General features: G+C 38.6%; 1 protein-coding gene across 8 annotated transcripts in view; it reads left to right on the forward strand.

Moving 5' to 3' along the window:
• The window catches only part of LOC117425413 (cAMP-specific 3',5'-cyclic phosphodiesterase 4D-like), a 354,582-nt gene that overhangs the window by 110,880 nt on the left and 221,605 nt on the right, over positions 1-22,097 (forward strand). For 2 of the 8 annotated variants that reach the window (XM_059012620.1, XM_059012681.1), the window contains exon 1: positions 15,630-16,528. The exons of 5 other annotated variants lie outside the window; for them this stretch is intronic. In XM_059012620.1, the coding sequence (XP_058868603.1) occupies positions 16,257-16,528 (272 nt within the window). In that variant the 5' untranslated portion in view covers positions 15,630-16,256. Of the gene's footprint in view, positions 1-15,629; positions 16,529-22,097 lie in introns of those variants that run through there. One more of the 8 variants, XM_059012633.1, reaches the window with a different exon arrangement.

Consider the following 22,097-nt stretch of genomic DNA (forward strand, 5'->3'; position numbering starts at 1 on the left):
TCACACACACAGACATAAACCGACATACGCTCCTTGCAAAGGAGCCGGCTCTTTTGTACAGTGGTATCGGCACCATGCTTTTGTGGTAAATACAACCTGTGTGATACTTTACAAACACATTTAGATCTGTGTATGATTAGCATTATGCAAAGTTCTAGGGACGACAGAGAAAAAAGTGGGGTTATTGCAGCTTTAGGAAAGGACTTGAATGAGCTAATTAACATTTTCATGAGAAACTCGTGTTTACATGTGTAAGTGGGCGCTGATTTCACAAGCATTTCCTGGAATCTCACAAGAAATTGAGACTTACCGTTTTTTGGAACATTTTCACAAGCTTTCCCTGCCAACTTTCACGCGCATTGTCCATTCACGTGAAGCCATCCAACATGTAAACTGGCCTAATGACAGCATATCTATCAAACATTGATTGAGTCCTGATAGTAAGTGCTTGGTAGGTACTTTTGAGACTGATGGAACTCTGTTTTCCTGAATCAATTAGTGGTAGCGTTTTATAGTTAAGTATTCCTCCATTTCATAATTTGAAATATTAAATGAGTGCTATCCCGACAGCCCGTGTGTAAATGTGTTTTAGATATCTTAAAATATTTAGAGATATCTATAAATTAATTTGAGGTATCTCTAAATGATAATTAGGCTTGCCTTGTTGTTTTTGCCTCCTCTAGTGTATCAAACAGAATACAGCCCATGTCTAAATGGTAAGAAATTGTATTAGATTGTAGCAAATGACTTCAGTATATTATGATTTATTTAGTGGTAAAAATGTGTCTCACCAAATGTCCCCGTTTATTCTTGACAGATTCTCTTCACATTTAGGGGATCTTTTGTTTTTGTCGACATTAAACAGGATTCTATTTACACATCTTGCTGAAGATCAACAAAGTGATCAGTAAAATGATACAGGACCAAGGACATCACTGTATAAATATGTCTAAGGTATACAATCTCAGACTTTTAAGTCAATTGACTTCAGTGTATAATTAAACATCCAGAACTATGCTTGGTGCACACAACTGTCCATGAAAGGCCTGAAATAAAGACTAGGATGTGTTTATTTCAAGTTTCTAGTCTGTAACATTTCTAGTCTGTAACAGTGTTTTGAGTGATTTCGACAGTGGGTTAAAATAAACTACAAACTGTGCTTTCTGATGAAGTTCAAAAGGCATGTTGTATACTGATATCAAGGAATATATATCCAAGTGTTAAATTGGACATGCTTGTGGGACACTGTAGTTTTAAGGAGTATCAGAAAGCCAAGGTTAGTTAGCCCATTATTTACAGTGAAACTGCTGAAACAGCCCCCTTGGTGAGATACTCTAACTATCCTTAGCAACAACTGGTTTGCCATCAAGAAAATGTGCCATTACTGTTGAATAGCAACCAGAACATGATCTTTTAGATTCCCACTAGTGTCAATTAGCATCAGTTTGGGTTTCGTAATGTGGACAGAAGACGACTAGGAACTTGGCCAAATAGTATCTGACAAAAAAAATAAATAAAAACTGTCAGATTGAATGTTTTTCAGTGTTTATAACCAGAGCGAGATTCATACTTGGTTCCCTGAGGTGAAAAAAAAAAAAAATGAAGTGGGATGCAATCTAAGCCAAATATATTTTTAATTAAATCCAATAGCTTGGAGCAATTTGTCCAGTCAGCCTTATTTATTTTGTAAAAGGTTAGGTTGTATTTTTCTCTTGTCATAATAAGTGTTGCACTTCTTCAGTGTGATGGTAAGGAGAGTGGCAAAAAAGAAAAAAAAAAGGAAATATGTCAACAATAACCTTTCCAACACTTCCACATCTTTCTGGAAATGCATCTGTATAATACAATTACAGTTGTTATATTGTAGCTCTCTTTTAAGCTCCAGGCAGGTTTTTTTAAACTGAACGAAGCAAACCGGATGGTGCTCTAGAAAGGGTAACTGTATGCAAGAATAGTTTTCTTGCTTTAAAAAACCCAGCCCACAAATATGTAATGTCTAGGCATCTCAGCTCATTGAATCTACTGGTCTATATGCTTAGCCACACCACTGTGGGTGTACCGCCACTTTTCTCTGTGCAACGTCACAAGCATTGTGTGAGAGTGAGAGATGGAAGTATGAGCACTCACCCTTATAAAAGTTTACCACAGTATTTTTTTAGTTTTGCCATCCTTTTCCCATGGTTATACTATATATTTACCATAGTTAACCCTTGTTTGCCATGTTTATTAATATGCTTTACCATGCCCCTCTATTCTTAACAATGCTTACCAGTGCTTCACCATGTTTTCACTATGCTTTATTACACTTTGCTATGCTTTTACTATGGTAAACGTTTATAAGGGCACGCCGTAATGGAAACACAATTTAGTTAAGACAACCGTACCAAGAAGGCTGTATTCCTTTGCCTCTTTTGGAAGAGTGGTAGAATCTGATTCACCACTCCATTGTCCACTACCTGTTCCAAAAGTGAAAAAAAGGCTTTAATGCAATGTGATGTACGTTGCCATGGCACTTGCTACATTGTGCCCAGCACAGACCCATAACTTCTGAGCCTCTGTTAGAAGGCTATATGCACAAAGCTCATTGTAAAAGGTGAGGGCTGTAATGATTATGATGACGTGGATGCGTGTTCACTGCTTGATTTACAGACCGAGACTGGAAGGTTTGGATTGACACGCTCCGCAGGCGTTCAGGTTTAAGTACATACAGGAACCCCACGTGTTGCTACCAGCAATGATTGCTCACATGGGACATACGGCCCGGCCTACAAAAGGCAAAATAAACACTGTACAAAAAACAAAAGGTGCCGTGAAGACAGCTCACGCTACTCTGCTATCAAATGGAGATCCCGCTTCCACACCTGTCTGCTATACTGGGTGGGATCTACTATCCCAAAACTAACTCCCTGTCCCTCGAGCAGTTCACTCAACTCCAATCTCAGATATGCACACGATTGTTGGTGTGTTGCGCTTCTTCCTCCCAGGACAAACCCCCGACCACTTCCCGACGTCAGAGGTGGTTGCTTCGTTTCCTGAACCCAGTCATTCAGCAGCACAGACGGACCGATGCTTCAGCAGCAGCACCCCTATGGCGTTTCAGAACCATGATCTGTATAATCGGGACCCTTTTATTCCTGGCGTTCTGCTGCACCACGCCCCCCTGCTGATTAGGAGCTCACAGCTGGTAAGCACACACACACACGCTGCTCGTTCCTGCACCTAAACCCAGCAGGCAGGCTGCTACACACAGAGCGTTAGGTTCCCCATCAAAACCAATCCCATTCTTATTTACACAATCACTACACTCGTATTTGCAATAAATAATCACAGAAGCGCCCTCCTTATGTGTGGAGCTGCAGCCCTGCTACACTCATTGTGGGGCTGCAGCGCTGCTACACTCATTGTGGGGCTGCAGCGCTGCTACACTCATTGTGGGGCTGCAGCCCTGCTATACTCATGCAGCACTCTTACACAGGGCACATCTTTGCTAAGGCTATTTTCTGCATAAGGAGGGGACAGTAATACAGTGCACCACACTACAAAAGAAAAAAAGTGTTCGTCAGCATGTTTATTTATTTTTTTGCAAGACTCAAACACTGCGTCTTGCAGCCTTGAAGATAAAGGTACATTTCTGTGTTTTTTTTTTTTTTCAAGGTTCTAACATCTGCTAGAGATTTCTGTACAATACAGCATTGCCTTTTTAACTGGCTTCTGGATTTCCCCCTGTCTCTTGGAAGTGTTGGAGGAGGGCTTGCTAGCGTAAACCTCCTGCACAGTCAACAAAACCAGGCAATTAAGGGCAGGGGACCTGTGAACCTTTTTCAATCCTATAACACGGCTTGGAAAAATAACAACCTCTGATTGGTTAAACAGCATCACATGACCGTGTGTATATATAGCATATACCATGGCTTGCATACTAATGAGCCACTTCACACTGAATAAATCACTACGCACCACTGCATGCTAAATTCCATGACAAACTGCCATTTTATTTGTTATTAGTTACAAAACCACTGGCAAAAATGACTGACATTCCACCTATTTCCTTTAATATATTTGTGGATGAAACTACAGATAACTGGTACAATACCAACTTTCTGAGTGAAGACAGCAGTCTGGTTTGAGCTTCAACTTAACCTGGCACAATTTGGACGCAAGGGTGTCCGACAACTAACAAAAACATCTTTTGAGATCCGAAAGGATGAAAACGGACTTGAATATGTATGCCTCGCATATAACGAGTACACAAACTCACCTGCAGATACAGCTTCAGCATCCATGGCAGCTTTTCCCCTTACTTCCTGTGTCATTTGAAACTCCGCCCATCATCAATGTGTGTTCAGTCCTCTAGTTTCTAGTGACTTGCCACTTTCGATGCAGAAATCCAACAATAAATTAAATTTAATTTAATTTGGGACTATATTACACTGTGGATGTATACACAATAAAAGTTTCTAGTTTTGTCTTAATTTAAGAAGCATTTTAATTATTTTAATTATTTTTAATTCCCCAAATGTCAGTTAGCCCTGTTATAAGCGGTATAAACCACTTCGGGCCATACGGTTCCGATGATATATACCATTTCTGGGGTGGTTAAATGCCCTGGTGTGGTTTGTATCATGGGAACCGCACGGCCTGTCGTGGTTTATACCTTACATGATAAATATTACTCCCCCTTGGGGGGACATCCTTGGAAAGCAATTAATAACTGAAAACTTAAAAGAACAAGCATCCCATTTCAAATGATTTATTGTAGGAGCTCCTTGCAAATAGTTAAAGGGCAGACAGATGTGATGTGGTTCTCTTCAAATGGCTCTTAAATGTCTGCTATTCCATCTTAGTGATAGCAAATGGCCTTAAGATTTGTATTCATCTGTGAATGTGACAGGGTTAGTACTCTAGGCTATTGCTAAATACATACGACTATAAAATATGGGTCTGATTTTTTTTTTTTTTTAAATAACATTGCCTGGTGATGTTAAAGAATTGGTAAGCAGTAACTGGTCATCTATGTTTCCTGTCATGATGTATGCCAAAGATTATCAGTAGTAGTGCTTTTATATACCCTGTGGTGACTTTTGGACAAACTGGAAGTTTTATGTGTTATTGTCTCTTTGATAATTATATAAAAAAATCATTGTTCCTATTAAATCTCACATTTATTTAAATGATTAAATCTTAACTATCTTCAGTATATGATTGTGCATTTAACCATGCTTAATCTGTGCTTTTATAGTGATGTACAATCCTTGCCTGTGGTTTACCACACTTTCACAATGCTTTTAACACATAAAACTTTAGTGCCCACTTATTTCACTCCCACATTTTCACATTTAGAATGTCCATGTTTCGTCACCACAGCAACTCCCCACAACAGCTCAAGACAATTGAAGGTCAGCGGGTGTCCTCCAACCCTGTGTTGATTGCTTCTGTACATCCAGGAGTGCAATGGCTGATGTCATGTCAGCTCTAGCTCGCCAGGCACCTGGCCAGTAGTCGCTTTAGTGTGGTGAGGTGACCTAATTCCCAAAGATTTTACCTCTAAGCCAATGCGAAACTCCCTGTCAGATATTTGACAGGTAAGGATGCAATACTGAACTCCCCTGACAGTATAACTCACCCTGCACACCACAGGGACATGCCTTTGACAGGTGAGCCACTCTGGACCCTGGTAAAACAGGGTTTAAGGTAAAAGTAAAACAATATAAATGAAAGCTGAATCCATCTGACTTTTATATGTACATGTTATCCATCATAAATCAAGCTATCAAATCAGCTCATATTAAAAAAAAGAAAGTGTATCGCCTTTTTGACTTTATTGCCAAAGTATTTCATTACATTCTGTCTCAGACAGCATGCTATCCAACTTTTTATGACTCGCTTCTTGTGCGTACACAGCACTGTCCTGTCAAACGTTCTATATCATGTTTCAACACTAGTCCGCTTTCCTGTTTTGTTTTTTTTTACATTTTGTTTACTCTTTTATTATTTTTGCATTCATTCTGTTTTCAGTTTTGCCAATATTGAGTTATTATCATGTTTCCTCTATACCAGTCTTTACCTTTTTGTCTATACCTATCTACCTTTTTTCTTTACCTGTCTCTATCTTTTTCTCTATACCTGTCTTTATCTTTTTCTCAATACCTGTCTTTATCTTTTTGTCTATACCTATCTACCTTTTTTCTTTACCTGTCTCTATCTTTTTCTCTATACCTGTCTTTATCTTTTTCTCAATACCTGTCTTTATCTTTTTGTCTATACCTATCTACCTTTTTTCTTTACCTGTCTCTATCTTTTTCTCTATACCTGTCTTTATCTGTTTCTCTATACCTGTCTTTATCCTTTTCTCTATACCTGTCTGTGCCTTGCTTTGAGCTAGCACTGACAGCCTAACTGGCAGCACTGAACAGGCTACTTCATTCCATCACATGACTTACAACCCAGCACAACCTGCATTTATATTACTCAACCTGAACCTGAGACTGGCGAGCGAGTGCTACAGTATCTGCCTGTTTTAAGGATATTAAACATGGGATGTTGCATAACTACCTTCATTAAATGCAGGCTTATAAAACAAGGATAACGTATCTGGACATGCACCACCAGTTGAGGGATTCATTTCCATAGTCCTTGGTTGGATATCCAATTACACTACAATTCTGAGTGTCATTTTTGATTATGTGTTGTGCCTAATATGAATTATATCTACCTGAGAGCCTGTCTCTCTCAAATTGATTCAGAGAGGTTGATTCAAACTTTATGCCCCCCATTATCTCTCTGAACCTGTATCTGCCTCAGCATTTGTCTACACCCTGCATTCCCAGCAAGCATGTTTGTGTTCTCAGAACATTCACCTTCATTGTAGGGCTGTAAGAGCTTTTTGTTATCAGCATTCAGGCTTGGGAATTTGATACCTTAGGAAATTCCAAACTCTACATTGGTTTTAGATTTTATATGAGCAATGAGCTTGGATTCTTAAATTAATTTATTAGTTATCGTCCCTTTTAGTATAAATTTGTCTTTTAAATGTGCTAAAGTTGATACTGTATTTTCTGTTTTGTTTTTGTGAACTCCTTGAAGGGATTTTGTCCAGTAAGGCTGTACATAAGCCTACTCTTGTTGTTTTGTCAAATATAACTTTATTATATACAGTAAAATATCTTTGTATATCCGTTACAAACTATGTCAAGAATTATCAGAAAATTGTTAGTTAATCTGTTATATGCACGTATTTATTTATTTATTTATTTATTGAAATGTTTTATTTATACACCTTTGTAGCACCCCATACTGTAGCTTTGACGTATTGTGGACGTTTGAAAATAGGCTGCATTTTAATTACCTGAACAGGAATGGATCGGAATTACTCAGATCAGATCAACAGAGACCTTTGTGTATCTTAATGAACACAGAAGCCCCAATTACAGCTTAGTCAAATGAAAAAGGGGAAGTTGCGCCCTCTGCTGTGTGACTGCGGAACAGCATTGTTTTGCTTCTTGTAGGACCTTACAATTAGAATCAGTTTTTTTTAACAAGTACTAGGTTCTTTTTTCAGATTTGCTGATGTTACAGTATATTGGCACATGGACCAAGCTGTGAATCTATATTATCTTAATTAAATCAGTATTTTGGTTTGAAATGCTGCTTGTAAATGCTTTTCAATACTGTGCTTTTTTCAGATAATAAAGAATGTGGTATAGCAGCAGGCCACCGCAAACCTATTGTTCAACTGTAGGTATCCTTGGAGAAAAAGGGTGCTGCGTATGTCTTGCTCATAAGTCTTGTAATTGTTCATTGCAGTGAATCCTGGTAAAATCGATTCTAAGACCAGATCTCTTATTCATTTTCAGAATTCTAAATGGTGATATGATTTACATTGTATTGTTTTAATAAGTATGTTGTTGTTATTGTGGGTTTGTTTTTTCACTTATAAAAGAAAAAAAAAAAAAAAAAAAAAAAAAGAATTTCATAAACACACCAAAACAAGTCCAACAATTTGATTAATGTCTTCATCAGTATGGGAAAAAGTCCTGTACATGGATCTGTTGTGGTTTAGCCAATCCAGATTGATGTATGTAAATAAACTAGAACTGCATTATGGTAATGGAACAAAATGTTTTGGACAACTGACTACCGTAAGTGTTAACTGTGCATTTTGGGTCCTGGGAATATAATGGTTACCTAACAGGGGCTAGCGGATCTCTTGAATGTAGCGAATGCAGAGTGAATGTATATTTTAGGACCGGCGTGTGCTAAATGAGTTCTCTGTATGGAGTAGCCTCCCCTAAACATGGCTTATCTCTGTGTGCTGTCTTGGTTGTGACTATGCTAATAAAAATAGCTGCTGGCCAATCACCATGACTACTGCCTGGAGCATGAGATGTGTTTCCTGTCCTACCTTGTAGGTGCCACCCAATCCCGACACATTACGATATGTAAAACAGTTAAGGTAATTGCTTATTATATAGGTGAGGTTTCTGGTGTGATGAGGCAACCCAGTGCAAAGGAGGAGACAGAGAGCGAAGCTGGTACCTCCTGCTCATAACTCTCTAAACTCAGCCCCGTTCGTTTCGGTGCACCGGCTCAACAAATTTACGTGCATATTACTCAGGCACTGTGAAAGCCACCTATGTGGTTCAGGGCTTGTTTAAAAGTACAGACCCGGTGCTTTCCAATGATTGTAAGCGGTACTCCTAGTCGGTGCACAGCACTAAGGAAGATCCACTACAAACTGTCCTCAAGGCATCAGATGAGAGCACTAGAGAAGCTGCAGACGAGAGAGAGAGAGAGAGAGAGAGAGAGAGAGAGAGAGAGAGAGAGAGAGAGAGAGAGAGAGAGAGAGAGAGAGAGAGAGGAGAGAGAGAGAGAGAGAGAGAGAGAGAGAGAGAGAGAGAGAGAGAGAGAGAGAGAGAGAGAGAGAGAGAGAGAGAGAGAGTTTTATCCATTGTGTCTTGTGCCAGACAGGAACTGCTTTACAGTTCTATTCAGTGTTCCATATTGTGTTTTATTTAAAAAAAAAATGCGATTATGCTCGTTTTGTAAAGGTGCTAATAGAACAGTTGTTTTTCACACAGTTTGCTTCATTTTTTCCCATGTTCATTTCATATTGAAGTTCAGTAGTGTAGTGTTTTTTTTAGCCATCTGTGATTACAAAATATATAACAGTGATCAAACATGATTGTTTTGGAAAAGCGTTTTATTTATTTTTTTACACATGTTCTCATTTCTACCACATATGTCTGATCTGTTGCAACTTACAAAATATGAAAGGAAATTTTGTGACCTTTCATTTCATACAAGTTACATGCATGTAGCACAAACTATGCAGTAGTTACACATACATAAATGAAAACAGTGAAAATCAGGCAGAAATAGTGATGAGTGTAAGCCACTAAACAAGACAGGCTGTATCGCAAGATCTGTTACAGACTTATAAGGTGTTTCCCTTCACATGCATTACCACATTTATACAGCAGGGGTCAGTATTGTACCAACTCCTCTTCCCATATGCCACTTAGAAATAGAGACCTGTTTTCCTGTATTAAATCAAAATGATTGTGCTTCCTTACATGCGATGGAGGCATTTTTTTTTTATGTATGACTCTGTATAGGACTGTACAGTAATTTGGCCCCTTTTTTAAATTACGATGGCAGCTTTGTTACGCTAATTTGCTCTGGTTTAGTTTTATTGAATGCACTTCAAACATTAATAGCTCATTGGTCTTACTTTCCTGGCTTTGCTACACACCTGGCAGTCATTGTGCCTTTCCTTGCTCATTCAGAGCAACTTCTGTCTATCTCTCTTGTACAGGCTGGTACAGTCAAGGTACTGTAATAACCAAAAACATCACCTGTGGGGAAATGTACTTCCTCGCACATGTTCCCAAAGCTATCAGGGCTTGTTGCAATTACGTCAAGCGATTCATCGGTCAGGCTTGTATTTCTTTTCCCCTCCAGCAGGAAGGGCAGACAGGCTACAGTTTTTAATTGTCTGCAGTATTACATCCTGGGAAATTTCAGCCAATAAATCATTTGACACGAAACTGTAAAATATGTTTCTGCATTATGATATACCGGTATGTACCATCATTTATATAATTCTTGAGATAAGTTGCAGCAGCGTGGTTTATTTTTAAGCATCAAATTGAATCATGTGACGCCTCTTCAACTATTTTACTGCAATTACACCCAATCAGCAGGCATTGCATTTTCATTGCAGTTTTCATGTAAGAATGTCATTTTTATGAAATGTATTACCTTGGTTAGCATACCAAAGGGCTGATGTACCATCAACACCATTTAAGCAATTCTCATATACACCACAAGATGGGAACACAGGCTTTTATTACAGTATTGCTTTTGAATTGCAATAATATTTTAGGACTGTTCTGTAGTTTTCAGAATTTTAAAGGTTGACAGGATTTAAATTTGATTATCTCTAGCTGAGAGAAAGAAAAATAGTGTAGTAAACACCAGGGATTTCTATTTCTGTGTGCATTCGAACACCAATGTGAGAGATGGTAGCTAGGAGCTGAGCTCCCTTGTAAAACTGATACTGCTATGCACCACATGTGTTTAACAGCATTGTATTTCCACTTGCAGCTGGCGAAAGGAGTGCTTGTCCAGTTGTGGCAAAGTGGTTAGTAGTGCGCAGGTGTGTAGGTGATGCAGTGCTCCAAAAAACGACAGACAACAAAGTTCATGGTCCAAACAGTCCTTTAATTTTCCTTATCACAGTTTGGCTCCGTTAAATAATAATACTGGCTTTACACAGCAATGTCTATCGCCAGTCCTGAAATAATAATACAATAACAATAACAGGCCACAGCCACTTCTCCAGACAGTGCGTTTTCTCGTGCAGGTGTGGTGAAAGACAACAATAGTGGTGCAGCAGTGCAGTGTAGTCCGGGCTTATGCTGGCCTGTAGCGACAGCTCCCAGTACGTATTAGCCATATACCAAGAACAAACAGTAACAGTTAGACAGACAAGCAAACAAAACACTAAACACTCATGAAACGTTTTTACTTCCATTTCCTTACGTGTCCTCTCAGTAACCATAACAAAGGAACAGATTGCTTTGTCACATCCCCTGAAATACCCTTAGTCACGCCCCCTGAGATAGCTAGTTCAATCACGTATCCTCCGATCCATGACTGACACATTGCGTACCGCATTAGGGCGATGACTTATGGCATTGTGACTCCGTCACCTTCCTGGATGGCTGGCTTACGACTGACCCTGGAATGAACTGTCAAACCATCCAGTCCGGGGCACACTGTCCTTGTTATACAGCGCCCTCACAGGTCGGGAGGGAGACTGTTGACTCGGATTCATTCGCTCTCTGTCACAACAGTATATTGCATTCAGCAGTTAATTATTACAGATGATTATTAAACTCTGTGTATGTGAGATTTTGCACATAAACAGAGCTGAATTAATGACCTAAAGTTTTAATGCAAAGAAATCTGAGTGAAAGTGCGCAATCAAATGTGTTGCCCAAAAGTGTTCAGGTTTCAAATAAACCAAATCACAGCTGCATGGTACAAGATATGGAAGTTAAACTATCCAGTTTTAAATGATACAGGCTGGACACGTAGAAATACAATTTGAAGGCTTTGAGACCCCTTTTTGCCAGTCGTAACAAGGCATTATCCTTCACATTAGAAGAACATTTGCTACATTACTTTTTTTATAACTTTTTTTTTTTAAACGTAGCGCACCCAATTATTTTACCCTCGATTTTCTCCCTAGTTTGGAATGTCCAATTATTTTTTCCCCTCACCGCAGTAATTCCGCACACAGCTCACGAGAACTGAAGGTTCAGTGGGCGTCCTCTGATCCCATGATCGAGACAGCTTCCTCTTTTACACCCAGGACCTCGACAGCAGAAGTCAGCGAGCTACCGGCCATTGGAAGACAAAGGCCAGCCCTGCAGGTGTCCTCCTGAGCTCACTAGGTACCTGGCCAGCAGGGTTCGCTGCAGCGTGATGAGGAGAAACAGTCCCTGCTGGTTTTGCCTCCCTAACCCACAGGAGCACCAGTGCCAATGCGACGCTCCTTTAGGAATCCCCAGCGAAGACCAGCGACTTCACACAACCAGTATGACTCACCCTGCACACCGCTGTGCTTTTACCAAAAATTGAATGAAGTGTTACCTAATTAACTTTTCACTCACTAAACATTTAGGGCTTTCTCTTTCATCACGTACAGTGTTTTCTAGTAATAGTTTGATTGTGCTCTGCTCCTGTGCTTCTTCTCGCTTCATTCTCAAAGGGCTTTTTTTTTCCACTGGCAGATTAGCAAGATGATTCATTATTCTAACATTCCGTTACATCAGTCTTAGTGATCAGCGTTGCCTTTGGATCCTGCAATTGGGGAGCGTTTGTTTCTGTTTGGTTGCCAGTCCTTTATCAAAGTGGCATTGCAGCTGTTTCTCTCCCAGCTTCTTATCTTATTTTTTCTTGCTCTGTGATAAGAAAAACAACATAGGAAACAAAAGTATAGTCAGTAGAGAAGGACTCATGCAGCTTTTTAGTTTTTTACTTGATTAATGTAATTGAAGTTTAGTTTCCAAATCACATTATTTTGTGATTTGTGTCTTTGTTTTATCCGTGGTGCATTTCAAATTCCCTGTGGAAACCAGGATTGTGTGCAGTGATAACTGTAATTGAGTCCTATTGGATTCCTCGTTGCCTGTGCATGTGGCCCTTTTCTTTCTTGTTGTGTTGTTCTTTATTTAGTATCTCTTCACAGTGGTACCTTGTTTTGAGAATAAATACCACACCAGCAGAAAATGGCTTTTCTCAATTACCAAGCAGCTGCTCACAGGCTGTATTTTATCGGGCTTCCCTGCATAACTTATCACAGCAGAACTATACCAGTCTTCTCCCCAGGATCTTCATCCCCCTGGATGACAGCCTCCCCATCCAGATATAGTCTCTCTGTGTTCAGAAAGACAAATCAACAGCATTTGGTTTGACTTCAGTAGTTTTTCTTCATACACTTAATACCTGACCTTGGTTCCCTCAGGCCCATTTGATGGTTGACCTTTTGTAGTTGCCAGGTACAATCATGGCAGAGTTTGACGTCATATCCCAAAGGTAAAACAAGCCTAGCTCAAGAGGATGGTAGTGGAAAGACAAACTCCAACACAGAATGTTTTATATGCTGTTTTAGAATCATTGCTCCAAAATAAATAGTGCATAGAAAAAGACTCATAGCATGATAAGTACAACTTGGCATGACTAGGGAATCTGTGAAGTGGAAGGTTTCAAAAAGAAAGAATGCACACATTTGCATCATACTATTTAGGACAGAATTGCTTTTTTCTGCATAAATCAGTGTATTTACTCAATTTTTTCTTGGGGGGGGGGGAGGTGGGGGGGCAGACACTCTCTGTGTTTTCTTGCCTAAGAATAATTCATCCAAAAAAAACTATTTAAGGGGTTTGCACTCATTTTGAGCGTTTCTGGGTTAAATCGCTCCAGTATCAAGTGCTTAGCATTTCTGTCTGTACTTAGCTTTGGACTGGAGCTACATATCCTATGTACTGAACAGCCTGCCTCAAGTCATTTGACAATGTGACGTTTCTCGCCTCCGCTCAGTCTATATAAATGTATAGGTGGGGCTGGAGTTCAATAGAAACTTGATAATACAGTAACTGAGAACTGGAGCAACAGAACCCAGAACCACTCAGAATGATTGCTAACACCATAACATAGTAAAGAAAATGGAAAATAGAAATCAAAAGGACATTTGAAGCTACTTTTGAAGAATGTTTTTAAAGCCAGGTACTCGTAGCCAACTGACATATTTTTCCATGAATATAAAACTGTGTTTTAACCATAACGACAGACAAAACATTATTGAAATAAATTTTAATTTATATATATTTTTAATAGGGTCCATTATTGCTTAAATAATTGACTACTACGAAAATAATCTTGACTAAAATGCCTTCATCAGTGAGGCATATGCAGTATGAACTGCTTGTTTCTATGAGATTTGTATGTGGCGGATCTATCCAATGTGAGTAATTGCAAATACTGGTCCCTTTGAGTAAGCTGAGGAAGTCCTCAATTATAATTAGGGCTTCTGTTTTTCAGGTTTTATTAATTGTATTTTTTGGTGCTTATTTTTAGCTCTTTTCAAGTTTTATGTAAATGTTTTTTTTCTGGGCTTTCGTTTTTGATATACTGTATGAAATTAGTGTTTTCGGTTACTTTCCAAAATGCTTGAGCGTTTTTTTTTTTTTTTGTGTGTCAAAATATGTATAGTAACTCGACAGTACTCGCGCACTTAAGTACCTTCTTTCCTTTGCTGTCTTCCACAATCAAATCCCACGGGCACATTCTTCTGGGGTTTTTGTGTGTAGGCATTTTTGTACATTTCGCCACAATTCTGTTTTAAATCCGCCATATCTTAACTGTACAGCTTTAAATCCCGCTAACAAGCCTGATTGTAATCTCGTTTAAAATCTCGCAAGCGGATTCTCCAATAGAAATGTAGGAATGTGCTGTCACTCAGTAGTTGGGGCAGGTTTAAAGCATTCAGAACGAATCAATGATAGATAGAAGCGAGGAAGGCGCGACATTGCCCAGCAGCACTGGAAAATGTATTTATTATTATTATTATTGTAGTAGGTTTTATTTTTTTTTAATGGGAAAAGGGTAAAGTCAACGTGAATAGATTAGATTAACCATTTCCAAATTTCTTCTGGTGCATGCCAGTGTTTATTGGCTATCCACCAATTTTTTTTTTGTATCGGGGGTGTTTTATCTGTTTTTTTTCGGTTAAAAGCGAAAATCAGAAGTGTCCACTAAGGTACTTGGTTTTCATTACAGGGTTCTCTACCCCTGCATTATCCTAACCTATAAGGGACACATCTCATTAAGCCAGCTGGTTCCCATGGATGGTATTGTAATGAGGGTGGAATGCTTATTGAAAAACTAAATGTAACCAGTGTGGGTCCATTTGAAAGGGTCTGTGGCTAAAAGTACTTCACAAGGGGGCAACATAATACCATCCGATGCAGCTTTGTTTTTAAGCAGTTTCATTCTCCAGTCAATTTAGCTGTGTACACAAGTGTGATTACCTCCAGCTACAGCTTTGAGAAGCAGAAGAAAGGTTGTATAAATAGTGAGGGTGTTTGAACTTTTCATGTATGGTAACCAAGAACCTACCATTTTGTTTGTTAATGGGGATTGCCTAGTTAAAGAGTGTTCCTGGGGGGTTCAACATAAATCAATCCCGGATGCTCATTTGCATGTGTTAGGTGTATATCCTGTATGTGTTGCTCTTGTATATGTATTCCTTTACAAGCCGGCAGGGTCTTTTTCTTTTTCTTAAACTAACCAGCAAAATGCAATGCAAAGGAGGTTTCCCCTTATTTTAAGGTGAATCAGATACATGCTGAAGTGATGTTGCTAAGCTGTTAAAATAAATGGGCTCTTAGGCTTGCAATGTAAACCATAACATTGGTATTGCTCAGTTACATAAAAAGCTAACTTGTGTTTACCCAGGTTGGAATAAATAGAGAAGGCAGTAAATGACAGTCTCTTCCCCAGCTGTTGAATATTTTTTTTTTTTTTTTTTTTGAACCACACCACAGATCAGCCATCGGAATTAAAAGTAACACCTGCTTTGTTTTGGCTGAGAATGCCGGTCGAGACGACAGCGAGTGTGTGTTTCAAGACATTAAGGTCAACGGGACTTTTCAAATTTTGAACAAGGAGATAAGGGAGGCAAATGACCTAAAAGAATGATTAGGAGCTGTCGTTAGGTCCCTCCTACAAGCACATTGTACGTGTACAACCAGTAAGCACTTAACCAGCCTCAGCTTATTAGCTGTACTGTAGAGCTGGCAGTCTATGTGTTCTGGCAGGGGCTTGTTCAATAACTAATGTGCTTTTAGTGCTGTTGCTTGTTTTAAAAGCTGACAAGTGATTCTTTTTTTATCCTCGAGCCGTAGTTGCAATGTTAGAAAAGAAGAGGCGTGGCAGTGTCAGCAGCTTTCCTGGTGGAGTTTGCTTCTTTTCCTCAGCATCATTATCTTTAGACAAATGTTAAGGTAACACGGCGTATGAAGCAGCAGTCAGACAGTGTGAACTGGGAATTACAATTCAACCCCATCCTCAGATTTAAGGAAGGCAAGGAAAGATATTTTTTTTAAAACTACATTTTCCTTTTGCGGAGCAGCAAGGCAGAAAAAGCAACATCTTCCTGGCTTTTGCTGTCAGCTATCCTGGAACCCATGGCTCAGCAAGGACCAAACCCAGACACTCTCCCCGTGCCTGCGGTGGAGAAGCCACCCCACGAACATGCAGGACTGAACGAAGACCTGGTGAAGATTCTGAGAGAAAACCTGCTGCAGCATGACAAGCCACGGGCAACAAGAAAGGCTACCTCCATCTCGCCAAGGTTATCCCCGGCCATTTCTCCCAGGAACTCTCCCAGGCTCCTGCGCAGGATGATGCTGAACAACAACATCCAGAAGAAGAGACGTTTTACTGTAGCACACACATGGTAAGGGAAAACAGATGGAGTGGACTGCTTTCATTCCTTAGACTGTATAAATGTGATTGTGTGTGTGTGTGTGTATGTGTGTTTGAAACTGTGAAATATCTTATATTACTTGCTAAGAGAAAAAAAAGGCATACTCCTTGTATTATGGGCTATTTATTTATTTACCAGTATTAATTTATTTAATTATTGGAGTTTGATGACAGAACTAGCCTGTGTACCTTTACCTTAGAGTCAGTCAGTGTTATACACTCTAGTCTAGAGCAATTGGGACAGCACTGGGACAGTACTGTAATGCTTGATGGACGGCAGTGCATGTTACAAACAATAGACGTGACTGTTTTACTGTTTTTTTGTGTTATTGATATATAAAAGCTAGATTGATAGCATCTAAAAATACTCCCCCCCCCCCCCCTTGTGCCAGCCAGTGTTCTCTCAGCGACATTTAATGCTGTTTGAATTATAATCATTAAGTAAATTGAATTTGCATTCAAAACAAAGTTCACTTTGTCAGGCTGCTGTTTATAATCTAATCACTGCTAAGGGCTACAAAATTGTATTTTTTTTATTGCTGTAATAAACAGTTGGTGAAACTATAAAATATTTCAGTCGTTCTATGTTAGATCAATCTGACAAAGCTGAATGTGAACTGATGAAAGAGGTATTGAAGGATATTTTGTGCTCATTTATTTATTATTTGAGTTGAGTGTTTGCAGTCCACAGGAATATACTTTAACAGGCAAAAAGAAACAAAAAATGTATAACTGTATAATAAAATCACATATAAATACTGTACAGTCTTTAGGTGTATACAATCTGATTATTATTCAGTACCCACATATAATATTCATACTTGAATAGTACAGTGCTGTTTTTTATTGCCTCTTTTAATATACTCCCTCAGAATTTTTATTCAGAACCTTGCCATCCTTTTTGTGCATTGTGCAATGACAGCCGTCAAAGATATGCCCTCTTAGAAAATGCTCTTTTCTTATCTATCTGGCCTCGCGGCGCTGAAGTAAATTACTTCAAGGAACTCAAAGCACGGCAGTTTTTCAGTATTTCCTGAGGGATCTACCAGTGCCATGGGTGAGGGTGAATTTTAAATAATTGATATATTCATCCAAGTGTAAATCTTACCTTTTTGTATGTGCCCAGCTTGCCTTTCTTGTGGATCAATTCAAACCCCCCATTTTAACAGAGTCTCCCTGCAGTACAAGATGCTGCATGGTGGAATTGTGCTTTTAAAATATGCACTTTCAGTTAACTCGTTAAACACTGCAGACCAGTACACAGGAGGTACAAGGTACCTCCACTCCATTTTAGCATTGGAATGAAACTATTTCATTAGTTGTCTTTGGGTTTTGTCTTTCAGCAGTTACTGTAACGTGCTGAAAGCATTTAAAATATAAAAGCAACTCCCCTGGGCATTTTAAACTCGTACATATGGACATAATGCTTCATTTTCTCATTACCTGTAGTGTTGGAGTAGCTGAGCTTACCAGAAAGAATGACAGAAACAGTGAAAAATCAGAGGCTTGTCCATGCATCCTACCCCCCAAACTAAATCTGTATTGAACTGGTTTACTCAGAATCATGGAATTGTTGGACACATTTACACATTATTTATCCTAGTGTTAAGTTTTTACCAGTACTTGCTTAGTTTGCTACGTTGGCTCAAGTACAGGCTACAAAGGATTTGCTTTTTTATTGTTGAGCACAAAAGTAAAACAAACACATTTTACCCTTTTAATTTGAAATAGTCTCTAGCTGTATCAAAATGTCATGTATTTGTTTATTTTTTGCTGATAATGTCACAGTGACAAATGGCTGTAATGATGTATGTGCCAGTACAGTAAGCGTTGATATATTGATGGGCTTGTGATTGCAGATGGATACACAGTTATTCTGCAATGTAATGAGTTTATAAAATCTGAAGAATGTTTCACAATAAAAAAGGTGTTGTCCTTTTCATCTGTTTTTTGTATCCTGCTTCCGATTAAATGTTTGTACAGTAGTTAAAACAGGTTGTGGTAGAATGGTGCTGCATAATTCCCACCATTTTGTGTGAGGAAGACAGAAAGAGAGACTAAACCCTTCCACGTTGTCCGTTTCAGTATGTATGTTATAACTTATACATGCCATTGGGTCTCCTACTTCAGCTTTCTAGCTTTACAGTTCTACTTGTCTATTTACCAGTTGGTGTGGGCAGAGGCAAATACACTGGGGAGCTGTCAAACATGATTAGCAAACATACTAATAGAAGGTTTCATACAGCTGCCGTTTGTCATCACCATTGCATATGTAACTTCAAAATAAACGTGTAGTTATAAAGAGACTGATTGGGTTGTCTCTGGGGTCACTCCAGATTTATCTGCAACAATGAATGATTGATTAAAGATATTTGAAGGACCACAATCAATTCGGGGAGCAGTTTGAGGAGGACACGTTGAAAGGAATTTGCATGTGCAACTGCAGTAAATGACTGACTGATGAGTGAACTGCGTGAAACAGAAAGTAATGGAAAACTAGCGATCCTAGAAACGAGACAAATATATCATCCTGTGTTATTCCCACACCTCCAACAGCATAAAATGGAGTTGTAAAAAAGACTGTACATGTCAATACAAAATGATATGCTATTTACAGTACTATACAAAAAATAAAAAATAAAACTTAATTAAATAATTGTGCCATATATACAGGTAATTACACTTCAATTGCTGGCTCTGTGACCATTTTTTGTATCAGAGCTCACATGAACTGCAGTAACATTTCAATGTTTGATAAATACCATGTGCGAAAAGAGCAACATATGCCGGGTGTCAAAAGTGGAAACGCAAGATTGCAGTGAGATAAACATGCATTAACAGCAAACCACATTATCAGTACCAGTTACACTACAGCAGACTACTTCCACTAAACACATATTATTGCAAAGACATGTCGAGAAAGATTTCCCCCTAACAGAAACACAACCTTTGTGAAAGTTTACTACGGTATACCATGTTAAAAGTGTAAAGAGTGTATTAAATCACAGTATAGTTAAAGAAGGGCAATCATACAGGTATTTGTGATCTATTATAAACACATAGTAAACTGCAAAATGTTACTACTTTTATAAGTGAATCATGTGTAGCACAACACAATCCAATCATGTAAGAGAAATCAACCTTTTATCATTTTGTCTGGATTTGTCAAAATTAAGAGACATTATTTTGCACACTTTGAGCAGCCTAAACTGCACTTGTAGCAAAGTAATTAAGATTCATTAACAAACATAAACATTCAAAATAGGAGGTGAGAAATTGACTTTTAAATCTTGGTTAGCACAACTTTAATGCTAAAAATAGCTACATATCCAGGTAATCTTAAAGAACACAGAAGCAGGCCAACAGCCCACACCTTGATGTGTCTTACTGCTTAATTATACCACCCTGGGCCCTGAATCTATTTCCACAAAAGGCAGGGTGAAATGAACATGATATAACCCTGTGGTCCCCAGTGCTTTCAATCATAGAAATGTAACCAAAATGATACCAACCATTTAAATTCTGTATAGAAAGAAGGGTAACACTTTAAATTAAGCGTCTGTAATTCCAATGTAACTAACACATAATTTCCTACTGATTTCAAATGAAATTCCAAGCATGAGTTCATGACATAGTTTTCATGACTTCATAACATTTCCCTGTAATACACATGAAATAATCATGAACAGACACTTATTTTAAAGTGTTACTGAAAGAGGTACTTCAGCTTTCTTACAATCGTTAGAAATCCTTTATCACTGTAAGAAGGTTGTTTTTGCAGCCTTGAGATCCTACCCACCACCAATGAATAAGAACCAGTGTTTTAGGAGGATGACATGTGAAGGCTACTTAATTAGCAGCCTTCTTAACTGTTGTCCATTGCGTTGGGCTGTAGTATTGATTTCTATTCACTGCCCTAATAGACACCAATGTTTACCTGTTATAAAGAAGAAGAAAAAACATGAACAAACTGGTATAGTCTTGACTTGAAAACGATATGCCAATTAGTGTTTGAGTTCAATAATCTAGAGCTTCATAGTGCATAGGACACACTGTACCACACTGATTCATTAATGGTTCAGCATAATAACAGAGCACAATGTATTCAGGAAATGTCATTCGTTAGAGAAAGAAATACAATGAAATGCATAGCCCACAATTCAAAGGGTAGAAGTAATATTATAGTCTAATAAAGAAGGGTTTTTTTATTTTTGTACATCTTGGAGCAGCTGAAATTCACAAACCTGAAGCAGTAAAGCAGAAAGCTGTTTATTAATTGCTTTCCGGTATCAGTCTTAGTTCCTGTATCAATATTAGTTCCAAGCCAACCGAGCATTTGAAGAGGAAACATCATGGCTGAATGCAACAGATGTTTTTAGAAGCAACTGTTTTTCTGGAACACTAAAATTTAAATTGGGTTCCTATTTTTTTTTCTAGAAACGTAGTGTAAACGAGCCTCGTGGTTTGGGTTCGTTTCGTCCTTTAATAGACAGATCCAGACACAAGACTGGAGGTTTAAGGCGCGGATGTGCTATTTTTAATAACAAAAATAAACAAAAACAAAAACAAAACCTAACTCTGTTCAGAGTACTAACTAAACACAGGACAGCTGAGCTGTTTACCTGTTAAAAAATGAACACCAAACAAACAAAACAAAAACACGCAGTTTTTAACTCCACAAAAAGGCTTTTCACTCTACCTTTTTTCTACGGCTGTACACACAAGCACAGTCGGGCTTCTTCACACACATCAGCCCAGAACAGACTGGCTGCAGGCCTTTTAAACCCTGCACCTGGAACTAATTTACAATCATTACCAGGTGCGGGTGATAATTAAACAATACACTTAACAATAAACCTGCATGCGCACGTGTTTTTGGCATGGATGATTTTAACTCCCTCCCTGCCTGTTTACGGTAGCTTCTCACAATACAAGGCAATCTTAATTACATGTTATGGTTGTAAATGTATAAAGTTACTGGTACCAGATTATGGGTGAATTTATAAAATGTAACTCTATAGCCAGGAAATTTATAGAAGAGAAGCCTGCTGTCATACATATGTGTGGAGTAGTGGTTAGGGCTCTGGACTCTTGACCGGAGGGTTGTGGGTTCAATCCCAGATGGGGGACACTGCTGCTGTACCCTTGAGCAAGGTACTTTACCTAGATTGCTCCAGTAAAAACCCAACTGTATAAATGGGTAATTGTATGTAAAAATAATGTGTAAATAATAATGTAATTGTATGTAAAAATAATGCGATATCTTGTAACAATTGTAAGTCGCCCTGGATAAGGGCGTCTGCTAAGAAATAAAGCAATAAAAACTGTACACCTCAATTACATTGGATTTGTATTTGTAGCTTGTGAGTACTTTGTAAATGTACAGTACAGTAATAACAGAAGAGCTTGCCTCCATAGAAAGAGCAGTGTCTGTCTGTTAAACATTTAGGGGTAAATGTACTAAGATGGGCCAGTTGCAGAGCAAACATACCGCAATTTGCATTTTCGTTACGACAATTCACAAAGTGCACATTTTGTCA

Source organism: Acipenser ruthenus, chromosome 1 (assembly GCF_902713425.1).
Source record: "Acipenser ruthenus chromosome 1, fAciRut3.2 maternal haplotype, whole genome shotgun sequence".
Lineage (NCBI taxonomy): Eukaryota > Metazoa > Chordata > Actinopteri > Acipenseriformes > Acipenseridae > Acipenser > Acipenser ruthenus.